The sequence below is a fragment of the Oculina patagonica genome, chromosome 1, assembly GCF_052425735.1.
Source record: "Oculina patagonica isolate OP01 chromosome 1, crgOcupat, whole genome shotgun sequence".
Taxonomy (NCBI): Eukaryota; Metazoa; Cnidaria; class Anthozoa; order Scleractinia; family Oculinidae; genus Oculina; species Oculina patagonica.
The window spans coordinates 15262280-15275754 of record NC_135758.1 but is presented as its reverse complement, the minus strand read 5'-3'; the positions used below and the strand labels follow the sequence as shown (position 1 = coordinate 15275754).

General features: G+C 40.5%; 2 protein-coding genes and 1 pseudogene across 2 annotated transcripts; 1 reads left to right on the top strand and 2 right to left on the bottom strand.

Annotated features, from left to right (window-relative positions):
- Window positions 1-2758: 2758 nt before the first annotated feature.
- Window positions 2759-3901, bottom strand: LOC144645264 (uncharacterized). Its single transcript, XM_078504764.1, has one exon. It carries the CDS (start codon window positions 3899-3901, stop codon window positions 2759-2761), a length of 1143 nt encoding a protein of 380 aa, XP_078360890.1.
- A 199-nt stretch (window positions 3902-4100) lies between these two features.
- Window positions 4101-7046, top strand: LOC144658665 (uncharacterized). Its single transcript, XM_078519132.1, has 2 exons — window positions 4101-4344; window positions 5510-7046. The coding sequence occupies exons 1-2, from the start codon at window positions 4232-4234 to the stop codon at window positions 6732-6734; spliced, it is 1338 nt and encodes a 445-aa protein (XP_078375258.1). The 5' UTR covers window positions 4101-4231; the 3' UTR covers window positions 6735-7046.
- A 9-nt stretch (window positions 7047-7055) lies between these two features.
- LOC144658779 (uncharacterized) lies at window positions 7056-8450 on the bottom strand (annotated as a pseudogene).
- Window positions 8451-13475: the final 5025 nt, after the last annotated feature.

Here is a 13475-nt window from a genome sequence, read left to right as displayed (position 1 = left end):
GCTCTAACGTTCAAATAACTAGGGGTGTGGTCTTCACTGGAAGGATTTCTGGGCTGTCCAGTGTTCATAGTTGCCTTGTTTACTTTCTTGACCATGGACACATTTCGGAATAATCGTGCCTGTCCCCTGGCAAGTTCAACACTAACTCCCTTTTTACTGACGACTGTAAAAGGTCGTGGATCATATCTCGTTGTTAGCTTGTTCGCGCGTTTTTGAAGTAGCAGTACTTGGTCCCCCTGGCAGATGTTGGAAGGAGTGGCCTTGTGACGTTTGTCCATGTATTCCTTTGCCTTTGACTTTCGCAGATTGTCATTGGCGCATGCCGTTTGGGGCACTTTTGGGGGCCGAGAGAGATCCAGTTGTGGAATCTTGGTTCTGATGTGACGGTTCATCATGAGAGAGGCAGGTGACACACCGGTAGAAGAATGTGGAGTATTTCTGTAATTCATTAAAAAGACAAACAGTTCAGAGCGCCAGTTCTTCCCTTCCACATTTGAGATTCTAATGATCTTTTCTAGTGTTTCATTAAATCGCTCAACCTGAGCATCGGCAGCGGGCCAAAGAGGGGTGATCTTGCGGTGCTTGATCCCCATCTGTTGACACCATGCTGCAAACTCACTTGATCCAAACGGGACGTTGTCTGAGGTAATGACTTCAGGTATCCCATGTGTTGCGAACATTTGAGTGAGGTGTTTAATTGCTGTAGCTGCTGAACTTGAGTGTGTGATGTGGACTTCAGGATACTTTGAGGTTTCATCAGTTACCGCAACAAAGAGATACTCCCCGGACGGAAATGGACCACAGTAGTCAACATGTATTGTGTGCCACACTTGTCGAGGTGGATCTGTCATTCTAAGAGGTTCAGGGGGAGGCTTTGGTCCTACAATTTGGCATCCAAGGCATTCACGTACATAGCGCTCAGCTTCTAAATCCATACCAGGCCACCAAACTCTTTGCCGGAGGTGCTGTTTTACTTTGGTGATGCCTTGGTGCCCCTCATGTGCTAGCTGAAGAATGCGAGGGCGCATAATTTCAGGAATTACAATGCGATTGTTTCTCAGAACAAGGCCTCGCTTCTGAGAAAGTTCTTCTTTTAAAAGCTGAAAGGGCTTTGGTGCCTTTTCCCAGTTGTCAGTGTCAAGACACTCTTTGATGACTTTGAGAGTGGGGTCAGATTCTGAAGCAAGAAGCAACTCTTGAAGAGAGATTGCAGGCGGAAGAGAATCTACAATAAGGGAGTTTATGTAATCCTCTGCAGGGTCCCGGGTTGTGTCAGCTGGAACAGGTTTACGTGAAAGGATGTCAACAGCATTTTGGATGCCTGGCTGGAAAACAATTCGGGGACTGTAATTTTGGAGCCTTAGTCGCCAGCGTTCAATTCGTGGAGAGGCATTACCACGCCCATTGAGGAGAACTTCCAGAGGTTTGTGATCACCCACTAAATCAAATTGACTGCCATGGATGTAAAAATGAAATCTCTCACATGCCCATACTGCAGACAAGGCCTCTCGCTCTGTTTGGCTGTAACGTTGCTCTACTGGTGACAAACTACGACTTGCGTAGGTAACCGGTCTGATGGATCCATCAGGGTGCTTCTGAGTCAGCGCACCACTGATTCCAATTTTGCAGGCATCATGACGTACTTGGGTGGGTAGGGAGGGGTCAAAATGAGCTAGGACAGTGTCACTTGAAATTAGGTTGCACAACTTCTCAAAGGCTTCAGATTGCTCCGGGCCCCAGGACCACGGAGAGTTCTTATGTGTGAGCTGACGTATCGGTTCTGTCATAGCGGCTAGGTTTGGAACAAAACGGGCCACTGTGTTGACTAATACTAGAAAGCTTCTTGCTTCAGTAGCTGAGTTGGGTGGCTGCATTTGCTTGATTGCTTGGATGCGATTCTTGTTAGGAGACACACCGAGTGCTGAAATGTGGAAACCATAGTAGTCCAGTTCTGTGACACCAAATAAACACTTTTTAGTGGGTTAACTGTGAGGTTTTTCTCTTGGAGGCGAAGCAAGGTGCTCTCAAGACATTTGTCATGTTCTTCTTTTGTGGGGCCATGAACCAGAATGTCATCTGCAATGTTTCTGGTATTAGGGCATCCCTCAAGGACCTGACCAATCACATGTTGACATATTTCAGATCCCACAGATGCTCCATATGGCAAGCGTTTGTAACGTTGGAGGCCAACATGGGTCTTGAATGTTGTCAGGTGACGAGACGATTCTGCAAGTTCAATTTGATGGTAACACTCTTTTAAATCAATCTTGGAAAAGAATCGACTTCGAGCCATTCAAGTCGTGCCGAATTTCTTCAGATGTTGGGTATGGATGGTGTGTGCGAAGGAGAGCTTCATTGGGTTTTGACATATTCACACACAGTCTGATGTCCCCATTTGGCTTATCGACAATGACCACTGGTGACACCCAAGGCGTTGGACCAGTAACCGGCTCAATGATGTCTTGATCTTCCAGTTGTTTAAGCTTAGCTTCTACCCTACTGCGGTAGTGTGTGGGTATTGGACGAGAGTTCTGCACTACAGGCTGTACAGTTGGATCAATGCTGAGCTCGAGTTGATAGTCCTTCAGTTTCCCAATTTCACCGCTAAACACTGCAGGGAACTTGTCAAGAAGGTAATGGTAATCACCAGATATTGGTGAAAAGTCCATGGTAGCAGAGGCTCAACATTCCCAGACGAGCAACATTCCCAGACGAGTTGAAGTTTCACGACTAAGGAGACAGCCAGCATTTCGAGCTTTCAATACCAAAAACCTTGTACAGTAATATCCATCTGCCCTGAAGGAGCTGTCACTAATCCAAAGAATGACCCAGCGAGGGGAATTGGTGTAGGGTTATCTTCTCCATAGGGGCGAAGTCTCACATCTGTTGGCTTTAACGGCAATGTTTTAGTAGCACTGATTGTTTCATAAGTTGCATAGTCAATAGTATTTGCTGTTGCACCTGAATCGATACAGACTTGGACTGGGGCACCTTCGATGATGACACTAATGTCAGTTTTTACTTGTTTAGGACTAACTTGAAACACATCATAACTTTCATCATCAGAGGAATCATGCACATATTGTACCTTGAAATTGTCTGACCTCTTTCCTTGGAGACGACCTGGGGTCGGTGCTCGTTTCAGGCAAACGCGCCCAAAATGGTGTTGAATTCCACACTGAGAACACGTCTTGTTGAAAGCGGGACACTTCGGGGTTCGTGGCTTGTGGTCAGCCACATTTCCACAGTGTGTACATGGTCGCTTACGGTCGCCAAAAGTGAAATTCACTTGTTCTTCGTCCTCAGTTTGCATTGTCAACTGATGGGCGTTCTCTGAGGGATCCTGGGGCGAGGTGTTTTCCATGTTGGTCGCTTGGAAATTTGCTGATTCTGTTGAACGCGCTATTTCGATCAATGAATTTAATGTTGCAGATGACTTTTCACGAAGAAGGCGTCTGCGTAGTGCAGAAGAATAGCAATGTTCAATCAACTGATCTTTGATGGCCTCGTCGAGTGAATATTTGTCAAATTCACAGTTTTCGCCCAAACGGCGTAGACGTGTGATGAACTGATCGACAGGTTCAGTTGGTTCAGTTGCTGCTTGATGTGCTTGGCGAAAAGAGTGCCGTTCGAAATGCAAATTCTTTTGAGGGATGAAATACGCATCCAGGCTATTTAGAGCTTCTGCATAGGAAGTACCAGTGTCCGTTAGTGTAGCAAAGATGTCTTGAACAGCTGGACCCGCGGTGTATAGAAGCAAAGCTCGTTTACGATGGTCGGCTGTAAATCCTTTTGCATCGATGTAATATTGTAGTCGGGTTTTCCACCGAGTCCAGCGTGGGCCGACGTTGGCCGCCTGTTCATAAGGATCAAAGGGTGGTACGGAGGTGATGTCTGCCATCCTCGTCGCCAAATATTGTATTCTCAACGAATAAACAACAACCTTTTGAGCAACACAACTGGCATAGAGTGGTAAAGTGTGACGTCACGGTTCCATGGTAACTAATTCTGTGGTTCTAAACAATGTAAGAACGAATCATAACAAAGAGAGCTCGAACCGCATCGCAGCACATTTGCTGTGGTCTTAGTCGCGCTCAGTGCTACTATTTAGCTCAAAACATTCGTCTATAATTTGAAAACGTTAACTTCTTTGATTTAACAACTTGACGAAGAACTGGATTGTATTTAAACGTTGTTTTTCGGTGACGTTCGTCGCCCGACATCATCAACTATGGTGCAGTGTTTTGTCCCCGACTGCAATCATCAGTCGGAAAGCCATACCTGTCAGTTTTTTCGTTTTCCCAAGGATGAGAAACAATATAAACGCTGGAAGGACCGCATCAGGTACGTTTAACACGGCATCTTGTAGGCGATTTTGTTTAAATTAGATGCATCAACAGGAACAAGAACTTCAAGCAGTTTGTAACCGTGCGGTTAATGTTTGATCACCTCTTTCAGTTCTTTGGCTAAAAAGGCACGGCGCTGAACAGTGAAAAATCTTTAGAAAAGCAGTCATTTGAGAAACACACAAGTCATGTTTGCGTGAGTCACGGAGTGTGCGTGAATAAATTTTATGCGTGAACATGAATTTCCTTCACCGCGTCATCTCTTGCTTTAAACGACATGCCTGGCCGGATAAATTCCTGCTTACGCATGCAAATATTTATTTTGTTCCGAATGTTCAATAAAATAAACCCAAACCAGTTCATGAATGGCATTAAAAAGAAGTCCATTTCACGCCAAAATAAAGAGTAGACTAAGTCCATTCCGTCGTATTTCTCCGTTTAGCGTCGTCCGACGATCTTTTGCAAGTATAAAATAGAGCAAACCTGACTGCGTGATTCAGAAGGTAATTCCCCTGGCGCGATGACGTGTATTCCGTGCCTTGACACATTCTTGCTAAGCTTGCAATTTTCGTTTCGATTCCCACTGAAAATAAACTCAAAGCAAAAATTGGAATATTTTCCAATATTCAACATGTTCCGGGTAAATTGTACGACTTGTACTCGCTCCGAGCCAAACGTCTGAATAACACAAAAATAAATATTTGACACAAACAGAGCGCAGAGTATTCGTAAATATTTTTAAAATAGGTGAATGTTTATTTTAATATAGCTACAGGCGAGCGATCGCGTGGCATAGGTCTGACGTAGTGCTAGTTTTAAATAGCTTGGACATGTCCAAGCGGTCTTTGGTTTCGCCATGTGATTATTCAGTCCTCTCTTCTGGTAGAACACTCGAATGACACAAAAACATACATTTCCGTCTAAATAGAGAGCAGAGTGTTCATGTTAAACGAGTGATCGCTAGTAAACATCAAACCTTGCGTGACCGTTATCAAGGTGCCGGCTGGGCCGCGGGGCTCTGGAACGATTTACCGACAAAAAAATAAAAACGACAAAAAACGAAAAAAAAACGCCGGCCAGATTATGAACCGGCTTTGCACGGTTAATTACGCGTGTGATTGTTACCGAATAGCATTCCATTAATCACCGAACTTGCCTTTCAGGAGAGGTGATCGCGATCCCAATTCCTACTCAAGAGTATGTAGCTGTCATTTCCGTGATGGAGACAAAAATCGTGGACCAGAATTGTTTGCCTGGAACGTAAACAAAATATTTGCACCGACTTCTCCAAGAAAGAAAAGAAAGCGCACAGTGACGAGTACTAGTAACACAGAATCAGAACTCCAACTTGAAGAGTCAACGGACTCGAGAACTGACGAAGAAAAAGTTGCTTCTGCCAGCCAGACAATTCTAGAAGCCGAATTAGACTGTTTAAAGAAGGAACTAAGAGAACTTAAGGAGCAACAAGTCTACCAAAGAACAAGATATTCTGTTGCCGCCATGGATTGTGAAGTCTTAAGAATGGAAACTGGACTCCCAACTAAGGACGTCTTCCAAATTGTTGTCAATTACATTTCTAAATTTAAAGACAATATTAACTATTATTATGGGTGGAGAGTCGATTCTATAAAGTTGGAAGATCAGGTATTTATCACACTTATGAAATTAAGACAAAACTATACCAACCTTCACTTGGCACAATTATTTGGCTGTTGTGTTACAACTGTAACAAACATTGTTTTGACTTTTGTTCATGTTTTGCACAGTTTGTTTTTTGAGGATTTAATGAGCAGTATGCCTTCCAGGGACAAGAATAAGTCTTGTGCTCCGTCTTCATTTTCTTTATTTGGTAACTGTAGGGTTATCATTGATTGCACAGATGTTGAAATTGCCACACCAGGGTTAATGAGCCTTCAGAATGCCACCTATTCCACATACAGGGGCATGAATTCTTTTAAGGCCATAGTGGGCGTAGCTCCTAATGGAGTGATTACTTATGTAAGTAAATTGTTCCCAGGGTCAGTGTCAGTCAAATTCATTGTAGAACATTCTGGAATTTTAAAGCAGTTTGTAACTGGGGATTTAGTTATAGCAGACAAGGGTTTTCTTATTCAAGATATTGTACCAGATGGTGTAGCAGTGAACATTCCACCATTCCTGAATAATGGGAAATTTACCTCAAGTGAAGTAAAAGCTACCAAGTCTATTGCCAAATGCAGAATCCATGTAGAAAGAGCAAATGCCAGGATCAAAGACTTTAAAATTCTTACTTTTATTCCATCCTGGCTAAGGAGTCATGCAGACAAACTGTTTCAGGTTATTACTTCATTGGTGAACTTACAATTTCCACTGATAAAAGAGGGTTGTGAGGGTACAGAATTCGAATAGATATCTACCTGTAAGTGTATGGGGCCTGTTTAAATTTTATTAAGTTGTGGGGGGAATTGCCATGGTTTCATTGAATGAAATGAGTGATTTACTATTTGTTGAAAAAAATTATCTGGGAATTTAGTGTCACATAAATATTTATACAACTTTTCTCTCTCAGTGGAGATACAATTAAAACTGCCACATATGTGCATGTTTACTAACAAGTAAGGAAAGATTTGTTTTGTTCTTTTTTTGTTTCCAGGGAGTCTTACCTCATTTTTCTAGTGTGGGAGTATCTCTTCCTTAAGGCCTTTGATATTATTTTAGCATGTATGAAAACTTTGATTTCAAGTTGTATATGGAGAATAATAAATGTCATTTTAAACCTCAGAGCAAAAGCCTCAGTCTTTAACTCTTACAGATTATTTACTTATTATGCCATTACTTGTATCTCTGTCGTTCTTTAGAAATTTTGAACATATAAGCTATGAAGAATATCTATAACTAAGACATTAAAATAAATAAATTATTGTAGAAAATATTTTTTATTTTACAAATTGAAATGGAACATACGGAGAAAACTTGAACAGGTAATTCAATCAAACTTCTAATAATTTAAGATCCACCGGATAATTTTGATGATCTTATCCAGACAAATTAAAATCATTACAGCTCACCCTCAATTATCTTGGGAAAAATATGAGCAAAGTAAAATCGTTTTAAAATGTTTAGATTCTCTCCCCATGAATTGTCTTTAGTAATCTTAATTACTACAGTATCTTTAGTGGTCCATACTACAAAGTAACACAGATCTCTCTTAGAGAAATACATCTCTCCCTGTGCTTGATGCCAGTAGGCATGGTCTTTTTTGAGGACAATATTTCCATCTTTATCTTTCTTTAGGTAGAAATTTGTTCATAAAATAAGTTAGCTGATCGTCACCAAGTTGTAAAACAAATTGTTCAGATAAAATTATGTCTTCTACTGTTCTTACTGGTAAGGTAACAGGAGGTTTCTCCGGACTCATTAACCAACACAATCCGGTAAACTTCCCATAGTCACAAAGCTCTTTGTATAAAGAAGCTCGATCTTCCGCAATTGGATTTCGTGATAAGGCAGCGTATTTCTTCGGAGGAGGAAACATTTCGTTTACAGCCTCTGTCCTCTGTACAGTTTTTCTTTTCCTCCAGCTACACTAGACGTCTGTTCGACTAGGATTGTGTATTCCGTAGATAAACAACGCTGCTGCGTGACTGCACTTGTATTCGCCCCGAGGGCATTCGCACTCGGTCGAGCGGATCTTCAATTCTTCGTCTAAAAATACCTAAAAGAACGTAAGGATTGCAATGACTGTGTTGCATGGGAATTTAGTATCAACGTGATCAGAAAACTGCATCATTAAGATACTTGAACGAACAAATGCAAAGAATATGGTCAACTCAAACTTATAAAAATATGGCGTCGTAGTTCGGCTTGACATACCGTGACCTTGTAGATTGTTTTCTTCATGCTTGCATGAACTTCTCCTTTCAAAACACCAGGAAGTTACGCAAAGCTCTCTACATGACTGGATCTGCAATGGTTTTCACCTCTATCTATAGATTTCTGCTCTCCCGCGAAAAAAGAAACAAGGGAAGCTATCGAAAGTAACGCCATCTTACACTGTAATCGAACCGAGGAAGGTTTGTTTAGAACCAAGAAATTGGTTACCATGGAACCGTGACGTCAGCACTTTACCACTCTATGTTTAATTCCGCCATGATGTCGAGCACATGCTCTCCCACTCATGCGCACTAACCTTATAGGTACGCAAAGCGTAGATACAATAGTGACGACACCGATATGTGATGTGTCAACTCAGCTGCTTTGCTTGACTGGTGAGACTCTGTAATATACTATAAATTAATATATTCCCTTCGGCCACTTAGCATTGACAAGATGAATGCAAACTATTTCAAGTTGTTGAGCCATTTTAAATTACTGTTAAGCTACTTTACAACCCCCAAAATTTCTTTCAACACATCTTTTGTATTTTTTATTGTAAGGGAACAAAAAGCTGTTACTAATGAACTGGTATAAAAAATGTTTGGAATGGCTACATTTCAGTTTAATAGTCTTAAACTGTTAGTAGTATCGACTAGAAATACATTGTACTCTATTTGGATTCATTAAAAACCTTAGGCAGAACCTTAGAAAGCAGAATTTTCGATCCTGCAGTCAAGTACAAAAACGGCAAATAGAATGATTCCAAATCATTCGATGAGACTTTAACATAGGAGCAACTGATGAGGTCCACTGAAGGACCGAAACTCGAGTCTTGCTTAAGATAAAACATTTGCCAGGAGACATCGTTGCAGCATCCTAGAAACTTCAAACGCAGTAATCAATCTGCCATAGAATTTATTTGTTGGATGCAAGTAACGCAACAAGACAGTTAAAAATAATGGAGGTAAAGTTTAGTCCCATACAAGAACTCAAATCACAACCACTCAAACTAAGGGGAGCTAAACATTAACTCAAAGAAACCATCGCTCTCAATGCCTAGAGACTGTAGTAGCCATAAAAATACTTGGATCTTAGACCCTCGCAACCGTGGAATAACGAAACGTTATTCTGCAAGATAACCGCCACTTCAAACAAGATGACGGTTAGAGACCCACTGATCTGATAAACATTACAGACTACAACATTCTTTTGAAGGCAATTAAGAATCTTTCAACAAACAAAAGCCGATAAATCTAACCAAACGAATATGCCAGAGAGCTAGCTAGCAGACACAATGGCATAAATCTGATCAATGCTGTAACGGCTCCAGAGAGCGAGTGAAATCCTCCATTAACAGACTGAAGGCTAACTTTTAGCGACCGGCGGGAGTCGTGTTTGGCCTGTCACTTTTAATGTTTTCATTCTTTTCTTTTGCTTTAGAAAGATGGGTGATCAGATTTTATCAGCTTTGAAAGCAATGTCATACATTTTCTGCATGGATATTTCATTGTATAGTTTGCGCATCACAAACAGTTTCATATCAAGAGAATATGAAAACATAATATCATACTTCCCACCCCTTGCCTCCAGCTTTCCCTACCTCCCCCCCCGATCACCCCACCCTACCGAACGCACTCCCCTAATTTGCAATTACTACTAGTTTATTTATCTTGTAAGACTCGTGTGAAGTTTGTCATCAATAATTGGTAAGTTTCGATCCGTCTATTGTTAGTCTAATTAAGTCGTTCTGTTCCGTCTATTGTTAGTCAATTGACTAATATTAGACGAACAGCCAATAACTTCACGCCTAAACTGACCAATCAACTTCACCAGACTTATAACATCATCGACTGACAACAACTTTTCACTTGACTCTGAAGATGACTTCCGCTGAGGTTGTCGAAACGTCAGTCAAAAACAACAGTTCTTCTCAGAACTACTCTCACCCGGACGATCACACTATACGACCTACCAAAAACAAAACAAGTACGTCACTTCCAGCACACCCTGTAAACCATGCTAAGTAAATAAGCTTTCTGGTGATTCCATCCTTGACGCAGCTTGAGATGGGGCCGAGCAAAAGCGGGAGAATAACTTTTTATATATATAACAAGCAATAAACATTGCAAATAGAATTCGATATTTGCTATATTTCACATGTGAAAAATCGATACGTCCAATCAGCTTCGCGTATAGCTTTCTTCACATGTGAAAAATATAACCAATCAGCATCTAGAGTAGTGCGACTCAACCAATCACAGCGCGGAATTCATATAGATTACTTCATAGAAAGTGCGACGTACGGATTTTTATTCACGAGTTGCAAATCTTTGGAAAACGAACGAATGAGCGTAGCGAATGAGTGAGCTTTTCAAAGTTTTGCAACAAGTGAATAAAATCCGTACAAAGCACTTTCTATGCTGTAATTTGTTTATTATATATATCGAGAATTAAACCATTGTAAACTTTACGCGATTTTTCTAGTTTGTTACAGTTATTACACTCCTTCTTATAAAAGCGTGAACACTAAAAAATATGTCTGGAATGTTTATGTTTAGCCAATCACATGCGAGAACTTCAGACCACAGAAACCACAAACAACAAATGGGTTTCCATCGGTCACGGAGCAACTTTAGTTCTTATTTTGTTTCAGGATACACGCTCTGTCTTTTTCAGGAATTTAAAGAACTGCTATTCTGTCGTATTGAGGGCCATCCAGAACAAGGTTTCAGGGATTTTTGAAGGAAAAAAAAAGGACGGTTCCTTCAGCGACGTTATACGACATGGTTCAGTGCATGCAGTATGTTGTAGACACGTCTAGACATAAGATGTAAACACGATAAACCAAAAATAAAATACAAAATTGTGGAGTTTTCGTTACTGATTGTAAATCTTTTCGGTAGAACAAGGGATTCGATTTATTTCGGCAAACGATTTCAACCCTAAGGCAATCAGAGGTTCCGTGATCGTAAGACTGCAAACTGTAAAGGCTCCAGACGAAAATTATTCAAAATGTTGCCGTGATAACAGATTGGTGCAAAGTCAAAATCAATCGCTTGATTTTCGCTTTTCCTTCCCGCTATCGTTTCGCTGATATCGAAGAAACGAACCTTCCTTCTATCAGTGTTTAGGTCTGCTACAATAGTTGGGGTGAGATAAAAACCGGAAAATGCAAGCTTACCTCAGTTCAAATTGTAACATGCCATCAGGCGAACGGTAACTGCAGAAACGAATTCGTTACAATTTTTGAAAATTGGCGGCAACTGGGGCAAATCGTGGCATCGGGCGCATTGGTTTTTCAATTTTTTCTATAAAAAAATCACTCATACATATTCTTCAGTACGGCAGTGAATGTTCTCAAAAAGAAAGGAATTACAATTAGTGTTTCCTTGTAAATTGGAGCGAAACGAGAACCGAATATTGTTCCGTGACCGATGGAAACCCATCATTCGTTGTTTGTGGTTTCTGCGGTCTGAAGTTCTCGCATGTGATTGGTTAAAACACAAAGAACATTCCAGACATATTTTAAGTGTTCACGCTTTAATAAGAAGGAGTGTAAAATTTCGCAGCAGCGCAAGGAAAACAAGAGCTCTTAGAGCTTACAACTGCGCTGGTCTCGTGAGCACTTTAGGGGAGCCATGTGGGGGGAACAAAAAATGCACCCCCCCCCCCCTATCCTTATCCCCTTTACCTGCGTCGAAATATGTTGCGACTGACAAACAAGATTGTAAGAAAACACCTTGTGTGACATTTCATGGTTGACTAGTTCCATCCGAAATTAAACATTTTTCTTATATGCTAATGGTGGCCAAATTTAATTCCCACGATCCTGATCCGTGAAACAAAAAAAAATCTTTTAAATCAGCATCCAGTGTTGTATTGAATTACCGTTTAAAGATTGAATAACCAGCTCCGAAAATGGAATATTGGAGCAAATAATTAAATCAAATTTGAGAAGAACACTAGACCTGTGTTTTGCTGAATGGGAATTCCCCGGGGAATTAATTTACCAATGACGTAATCCTTGCAAGTCGGCATGTTTGTCTCAGTGGTTTTCCATCAGATTTCAGAAATCCTTTAGATAACACAGCTCCAAAAATAAATAACGCTAAAACGTCGAATATTTCACACTTAACATGCTAAGTTTAGACCAGAGGATTTGTTTAGTTTCCGTTTGTAGCAGATTTAAACCTTTCAGAGCATTGCGTGATTCTTGCCGATCAGTGTCTTGTGAAAGTAAAAATTTGTTAACGCCAGCACATTCCAGGACACAAACGTTATGTAAATAAATGTAAATTCTTGCCCGCTAAAGCGTATTAATTTTATTTAAAGCGTGAAATTTTGGTATTTTCTTCGATTCAAACGCTTCAAAATACTTCACAAAGATTTGAAAGGTAGCTGACAATAGCTTTGAAAAATTACGTGACTCGAGGTCTAGCCGATCGAAAGTGAAACTTGTCATGTCAGCACATTCTTTTACACCAACAAAATGGTATTTATTCACAGATTCTGGCCCGCTGAAATATATTTTTCTTTCAACGCATGAAAATTTAGAATTTCCTTTGAATAAAACGCTTCAAAATCGAATATTTCACACTAAACATTCAGACTTTGTAAAGACAAAAAATAAGAAAATGTTTCCATTTGTTACTGATTTGTAGCTTCTAAACATCGCGTGACATGAGCTTGACCGAGTGGAGGTTTGGTACAGGTCACCGACAAAACGAAAAATAATAATAAACCCCGTGCAGAGCAAGAACTGCGCAGCGCAGTTAATAAAGCTGTAAAATAAATCACGCTTTCCAAGCGAATTCGCTGTTTATCAAATTAAAAAAAAAAAATTACTGGCGACAAACTCTTCTAGACAAAAACTTTATTATAAACACACTGCGTTATATTTTGAAAGAAGAACCTTTCGTATCGCATCGAAGAAACGTCGCCACAAGCGAATGAACTACAGGCGAATCAACTGGCGAGTTTTGAACACATTGTGATAACACAAGAAGTCGGCGATTTAAACAATAATTACGACGTAAATACACATTCAAAAATGTAATTTACTTTACCAGGGCGTTCCCAAGAGTGCTTGAACATTCTTAGAGTGTCCGCGGATGCGTTGTCTGAAGAAAGTCTTGCTTTCGCTTCCACTTATCGCCACTTGTTTGTCTTCACTTCGCCTTTGCGGATTGATTCAGTATAATTAATGTATTCTTCCGGTTTTGCTGAGCATGCCACTTTATAATGCTTGAATTGCCTTTCCATAAAGTTCTTTAT